Below are 8,059 nucleotides of genomic sequence, written 5' to 3'. Positions count from 1 at the left end.
AGCTCTCGATCTTTACTATTAATAATTTGTTTACGGCAACACTTTTAGCATGGACAGATTTGGCCTTACTCCCATCAACTCTCGGCTCAGTTGGTTTCCACGTCTCGTCCGGCATACTGCTATGTTCAATTTTGTCTTCCAGAGTGGCTTTGTCGCACTCCCTAGCGTGCTCCTCTCCCTCCTTCTCACCTACCCCCGATCCCTTCTCTTGGGCAATCCGAGTCGAGCATTCTGCCCTAACGGCTATGAGTTTTGCTTCGTGGCGCTACTGCATCTCCATTTTTTGTTGCAACATCCGAATCATTTCTACTGGGTCGTCAATGTTCATGTTTCACGTGGTCACCATTGGGCTTATCAAGCAACTCGGCCCCACGATGGGCGCCAAAATGTTTCGGTTATAGGGTTGAGTTACTGTATACCCTCACAATTTGTCCTTTCTCGCCGTCCGGTCTCGCTCCATGCACCTCTTGTTTGCTCGTCCGCCCGGGGGTGTACTTGTTAAAGGCACTCTGATGCCAAAGTCAGTAGTTGAACCGTTCGGTAATCCAATACGACAATGACAATAATAAATGCACAGTAATTGTCTCTACCTACCTTTTACCTTTGATTTATATTTATAGTTTTTGAACATGGACCTAGGATTAGCGATAGTTTAATTTTGGCCCAATCCCGGTCCAATACCCTTAAACATAATTTACCTTAATCTCCTTAAATTAATCATTTACACTTGTGATGTCGGTTGTTCCTTCCGATCATATGGATATGAAGTTGTGGACTGTGATTACCGTCCGAGCAGTACATTTACCGGAAGAAAACCTCGTATCAAAGAAATTTAGTTATTAAAAAACGAATATGGAATAATCGAAATAAATCTCCGAGAAACATAACTATGAACATATAAGTTTTCATTTAATCTTTTAGTAGAAACAAAATATTAGAGATTCATAAATTATAAAATGTCACCCTTTTAAAAATTGATATTATCGAGAAATAATTCCATAACAAATTTGACTGAGACATTAAATCGATCATAAAATCAATCAAATTGATAAAAATCAAATTTAAAAAAATGTAGTATAACTTTTTATAATAAAATAGAAAATAAGTCTAAAATATTAGTTATTTTCTTTTTCCGTATATTATTGATAAATATTTATTATATATTATTGAATTTCAATATAAGAAAATCATTTTATCTAAACTTATATATATGAGATTTTAAGAACGTATAATTTTTATTTATTTTAATTTTCACCGCAAAAAAATCTTTTAGTTGAATCATTGAAATTGAAATAGGTAAGGAGGGTTAAATAAATTAATCAAATGGCTGATATGTACCAAGACAACGTAGATATGGTGGATAACTTAATTGTCACGGTAAGACAAGATGAATGGCTGTGATGGATCATATCTCATTAATCACTTATATCTTTAAAAATATGCAATGGATAATTTTATTAAAATATGTGGAAACAATGGAGTTTTGCAGAGGGTATGATTTGGGGGTATTAGGGTAAACGCATCAGATATCTCCGTCGTGGTTGTGGGTCCCGTTCATGATCTTCAGATTTTGTGGGAGTGTCTTGGAAGAAAGCGCTCCCAAAAATTTAAGCACCCTCGATTTTTAAATTGAAGATAAATATAACCGAAGGCGTTTTGTTTTGTTGCCTTGCGTTGCTTTGTGTGGATGTGAAGTTGGGAAATGGGGAGAGCCTTTGTGTATGTGATTCTTGGGGGAGGTGTGGCTGCTGGCTATGCTGCTCTTGAATTCGTCAAAAAAGGAGTCTCTCATGGTGAACTCTGTATCATTTCCGACGAACCGGTATGAATAATTACCTCCCTTTTTTTTTAATTAATATCTTAAACTTTATGGGGTCTGGCTATGCAAACCTGCTTTGCACAATGGAGTTTCGGCTGTCACCTCTTACCTTCAAATCATTTGGAGTGTTTAATTTTGTTTTTCCAATGTTGGTTTTGAGTTGCTTTTGTGATTGATTTCATTAAAGTTTGATTATTTTTCTTTTCAATTGATGACCTTGTCTATATTTCATTCACTGACGTCAAAATTAAGTTTTGGTCGAAGCCCAAATATTTCTATTTCTTCTTTACGTGGTGACAAGTATTTAAACATTCTCAAATGGTTGACTCAGGTTGCTCCTTATGAAAGGCCTGCATTGAGCAAAGGATTTTTGCTTCCAGAAGGTATAGACTCTTCTTTGTGTCAGTTAATCCTTTCCTTTCCAACATGCTCTCTGTCTCTTACATTAAACAATCTAATCTCCTAAAATTAGGACTTCTGTCTAAATAGAAAATCCCTCTCTTATTGGCATATGGCTGAAACCTTTATATTTGTATGAGTCTTAACTTCCTGTTAAGTGATATCTCTGTACTGTTTTTAAATTTGAATGCCGCAGCCAAGATATCTGACTTCATTGGGGGACTGGTAACTCCGTCTGTTACTTTGGAGACTTATATCAAAACTTTGTTGCAGTGGTCTTCGTAATTTTTGTTTACCTTTTGTAGAACAGTAACTGTATTATTTAGTTTTGGTTCCTTGTGTACAGTATCGCCTATTTATTTTTCAAAATAATCTGATATTTATACGTATGGATAAGTGAACTTGACTGGTTCAAATTGGAGGATTTTGTGGTTGGGCTCAGGAGTTTAATAGCCAATAAATCTGAGACACATCGGCCTAAGATTCTGCATATATATTTATAAGAAAGTGTAGGAAGGGAAATGATTAAAGTTAGGGACTGAAATTGTCAGTTAGTCAGCTAGTGGGAAGGGATCTGTCCCGTGTAAGGATCCTTGTAGGGAAGGGAGATTTTGGCATTCTGTGGGTTTCTTATATAATATTCACAGAATTGCTTTGCATTCTCTGGCGTAGCATGCCTCTGTGATTGCCGGAGAATACTGTTCCGTGTAATAGCTCTGTTTACAGTGAATAATATATACATACCTTTTCCATTTCAAATTCTCAGTCTTTAACAGATTGGGCGAGGAGCAAAGGATGGCACTTGCATTATGTGAATTTCATTTCCATACTGTTAAAAATAGTATAGATAGATGAATCTGCTTATTTCTGTGACTCCTTTATTTCTTCCATTGCTTAGCTTTTTTCACAAAGATTTTGTAATGACTTGTTGCTGAAATAAATTTTCAACATACAGCTGCTGCACGGCTTCCATCCTTTCATACATGTGTTGGTGCAAATGAGGAGAGGCTAACTCCCAAATGGTATAAAGAACATGGTAATTATATTGTTTTTACATCTTGATGTATTCTTTTCCTTTTTATTTTTTGCTGCTTGTCTTCCCCCCTTTGAGATTAAATGGAGTGAATGATTTCCACTTACATCTTGATGTATACTGCAATGATCTAGTTCAGTAGTTGATTCCGTATAGCTCCAGCAATCTAACTGCATCAAAATTTTCTAACTGAAAATTCTTTGAAGACAAAATTTAACTTAGTTTTGGGCTGAATTATTTTATATTGAGAAACAAGGAATTGCTAAATAAAATTATGTACATGTTTGCTAGGTATGTTTGCTGGTGGATTTTAATATGTAAATGCATGAATGTCACCTCTGATCTCTGCTTTTAATTTATTTCCTTGTTTGATCATTTCCACTTGCATTCAATGGGGTGTTGAGTCCATGGCAATTACTATTGTGACGAGGCAATATATTTCTGGCATTTATTGGCAGAACTTAAACTTCACCTCTCAACAACATTATATTATTGGTTTTTTCTTTTTACAAGTGGTGATTATTTCAGGTTCCATCACCAATATAGGATAAGTAGTTTTCATAAGGTGAAAGTAAGAAAGGACCAACCTCAATGCATTGCTTGATAATTTGTTCATTGAAACTGGGTATTAGTATTCACGTGTGCTTCTAGAAAGTAACTTCCTGTTTTTTATTTCCAAATAGTTTCTTCATTTAATGATGCTGATTGCTGAAATGTAGTTAATATTTATCTTGGTTTAATGTTTCTATGATGTCATATAAGTTGCTATCCTGAATGTCTGAATATTTTGAAATTGCAACTGTTTTATTTTCAGGGATTGAATTAGTTCTTGGAACCGGAGTTAAATCTGCTGATGTGAAACGCAAGACACTTTTAACAACAACAGGAGAGACCATAAGTTATAAGTTTCTTATTGTTGCTACTGGTGCACGGGTATTAAAACAAATCTCTCGATCAGAATTTCCATACTTAAAATAATCAGTTTGCCTTCTCAAAGGGCACATGGTCTTGAAAAGAAAGACAAATGATAGAAGTTGTGGCTATTTACTGTGTATTTCTAGTATTTTTCTTTTTTTTATAGACATTAACTTTGTAATCCAATATCACTGCCTTTAAAAGAGATTGGAAAACTTTTACTTCCTCGGAACTTCATGTTTAAACTAATGAACAACTTATCTTCTCCATAAACATAGAAAATACTAGTGTTGGAATAATTTGAGGATAAACTCACCAACATACCTAGATAGTGGATCATTTAGTTTCTTTACGGTATATTAAACACATATGTAATGACATGTGTAGGCTCTGAAGCTGGAAGAATTTGGGGTGAGTGGATCAGATGCAGAAAATGTCTGTTATTTAAGAGATATAGCAGATGCAAATAGGCTTGTCAATGTTATACAATCTTGTCCAGAAGGGAATGCTGTTGTCATTGGTGGTGGATACATAGGCATGGAGTGTGCAGCATCTCTAGTGATCAATAAAATAAATGTGACAATGGTTTTCCCTGAGGAACATTGCAGTAAGTAATTTTTTTAAACTCGTCAACACAATTTACGCATAATGTATGAGTATGTCGTTTGTGATAGTTATTCTGAACAAATTTCCATCTGTGGCTATAATGAATGAAAACAACTTCAAAAACTGAAAGACGTTCTCAATGTTTTGTTTATTTTGCAGTGGCTCGTTTATTCACCACAAAAATAGCAAACTACTACGAAGAATATTATAAATCAAGGGGAGTAAACTTCGTTAAGGGAACTGTGCTGTCATCATTCGATTTTGACTCCACTGGGAAGGTATTGAAACTATTTTTGGAACATTTTCTCGCTTGTGATGTGTGTGTTGATACGGGAAAAAGAAACATATTATCCTAATAATAAAATTTGATAATTTTAATGATAACTCCATAAACAAAAATGGAGGAAAGCAAAAACTCTTAAAAAATCATTAAAACCACTTTGATCTAAATGACAAGTCCAAAATTTTGGGTTTTGATACAATAGCATTATGATACTTGTAGCTGATATTCTGGCACACCTGTTAGGATAGGCCTTTGTTGTTGTTTGAGAAATTTCTATTGTATATCGGATAAGAAATATGGGAGGATGATTGCGCCAAACCTTTTCCAGTTCAAAGTGGAAGTGAATTCTCCTGAAAAGATATTTCAATCATCAATCCAGTAGATAGTGGTTGATAGGATGATAACCAACCATGTCTATATCCATATCCTTGAAGAAAGTGATTAGAACAATGCCAATTTGATGTGTTTTAGTATTATCTGCTATTGATTCAACCTATAACTGACTGGATCTTTTGACAGGTTACAGCTGTTAATCTTAGAGACGGAAGCACGCTATCTGTGGACATGGTTGTGGTGGGAATTGGAATACGTCCAAATACAGGTCTGTTTGAAGGCCAGCTTACTTTGGAGAAAGGTGGAATCAAAGTAAATGGGATGTTGCAGTCAAGCAACAGCTCAGTCTATGCCATTGGAGATGTTGCAGCATTTCCAGTCAAAGCATTTGGGGAAACTCGAAGACTTGAGCATGTTGATTCAGCTCGGAAGTCTGCAAAACATGTCGTTGCTGCAATAATGGAACCAGACAAAACTGGAGAATTTGACTACATTCCTTTTTTCTACTCCAGAATCTTCACATTGTCTTGGCAATTTTATGGGGATAATATTGGGGAAGTTGTATATTTCGGAGATATGTCAGGCAGTGCATTTGGAGCATACTGGGTAAGCAAGGGTCAGCTTGTTGGGGCTTTCCTTGAAGGTGGAAATAAAGAAGAGTATGAAGCTATAGCTAAGGTCACTAGGTTAAGGCCAGCAATTGAAGACTTGACTGAACTGGAGAGACAGGGTTTGAGATATGCAGTTACAGTTAGCCAGAAACCAGCGGTGTCACCCCCAGTGGAGGTTAGGGCCTCGGACCTACTTTTGGAAAAACCATTATATGCTTGGCATGCTACAGCTGGGGTTATTATTGCCGCATCAATAGCTGCATTTGCATATTTTTATGGAAAAAAACGCCGCAGATGGTGAAACATTTAAGAAGATTACCAATTCATGGGCAAGGATGTGAACGGATTTTAGACTGATCTTCAAGCTGTAACATTGATAAGCTTAGGATTAGGATATTTTGACATGTTATGTATCCGATCCAATTTACTGGATGACCATTCTTCAGTTCTGTTGTTCATACGGTTGTTGTACCAAAAACAAATCCAAAATATATAAGTGGGCATCATTAGGAAGATATTCGCACAGCAGGAGTCCGTATATTATCTAATAGTTTCGTTTTCTCAACAGCTAATCTTGTCATGACCACGATAATATCGGATTACTTTTTTTTTTGTTTATGTAAAGGTTTCTTCATCCCAAAACGTCGGTATGAAACTCTAACATTACAATAAAGTCAACACATCATCATTTATCATGTGCTCAGTGTGAAAATATTTTATTAAAATAAATAAAACAAAACAAAAACATCATGGGAAGACAAAATCAAAATTCGTCTAAATCAATAAAATCTAAGCTGAAAAATAAAAACAATTCCTAAAAAATACTCCTTGACACAAAGGGGTAACAAATGAAACAATCTATTATCAATCTTCTAATCAATTTATATATTTGTTATTTTGTCACTGCAGATGTTTCCTTCTTTATAAAAGAGTTATAACGAGTAAATAACTCTAGTCATATCACAACAACAATTCAAGAATTCATAATAGACCAAGGCACATATCATGAAATGATAAATTATATTAATTTAATATTTGGTTAATGTAATTTAAAGAATAATTTTTATGTAAAGATTGTAACGTAATTATTATTAGAATATTGTATTAAAGTTATAAGGATTATTTTAGAGTTATTAAAATTAATCATTTTTTTCTTACTTCAAAAGAGTATTATGGTATTTTATTAAAGTTTGTAAAATATCATAAAATATAGACAGTTTTACTTTTGTGAAAAGTGGTGAAAGAGTTATGTTCTTGAAAAGATAGATAAACAACGACTTTGACGATGGAATATTTTTTATCCGAGTAATTGTATATCATCAATAAGTCATTAAAAAGGATGAAAAACATTTACTAAGAGAACTTTGCAATGGATCCAAGTTTTTCTCCTTCATATTTTTGTATATGGGAATTTATGAGAAGCATAGAATTCAAGATCTTCTATATTTTCATTCAATTGAAATTATGGAAATTGCTTACAATTGGTATCAAAGCCAGATTTTTGAATATTATGATTCTCCATTAATGATGTTTTTCTCAATTATAGAAACCCTAATTTGAAATCATGAAATTTATGGATTTATAATTACCATTGCAAATAATGAAATTGTATATGAATGAAATGATTCATATTGTTGATTTTATTACTTGATGAAATTATTAATGTGTTCTGCTGACATGTAATTTTCATTCTCTTTGTAAGTTCTGATTCCAATTATTATTAAAACCTTTTTGTTGTTCCATTCACTAGTGCAGAATTGGGCTTTAACGTCACCCCATAGACGTCGGACAACAAAATAATCAACGTAAATTATTGGTCAGTGGCATTTTCATAAATAAGTGGGCATTAAGACGTTTGTTAGGCAGGGCCCCAACGTCTATAATATTATAGACGTCGGGGCCCCTCCTAACAGACGTCTTAATGTCTAACAAGTAGGTGAAAAGTCATTTTTTTCGCCTTAGAGACGTCCGATCCCGCCACCTCGACGTCTATATTTGATTATAGACGTCGGTGCCCTTCCTAACGGACGTGTATATGTCTGACAGGTAGATGGAAAGTT

General features: G+C 34.4%; 1 protein-coding gene across 1 annotated transcript; it reads left to right on the top strand.

The window, feature by feature from the left end:
- The first annotated feature begins 1,470 nt into the window (after positions 1-1,470).
- LOC108329681 (monodehydroascorbate reductase 4, peroxisomal) lies at positions 1,471-6,516 on the top strand. The gene is made up of 7 exons (XM_017564017.2): positions 1,471-1,822; positions 2,151-2,202; positions 3,174-3,254; positions 4,066-4,184; positions 4,554-4,773; positions 4,932-5,050; positions 5,575-6,516. The coding sequence occupies exons 1-7, from the start codon at positions 1,703-1,705 to the stop codon at positions 6,298-6,300; spliced, it is 1,437 nt and encodes a 478-aa protein (XP_017419506.1). The 5' UTR covers positions 1,471-1,702; the 3' UTR covers positions 6,301-6,516.
- The last annotated feature ends 1,543 nt before the right edge of the window (positions 6,517-8,059 follow it).

Source organism: Vigna angularis, chromosome 2 (genome assembly GCF_016808095.1).
Source record: "Vigna angularis cultivar LongXiaoDou No.4 chromosome 2, ASM1680809v1, whole genome shotgun sequence".
NCBI lineage: Eukaryota > Viridiplantae > Streptophyta > Magnoliopsida > Fabales > Fabaceae > Vigna > Vigna angularis.
This window is presented reverse-complemented; position numbering and strand designations above follow the sequence as displayed.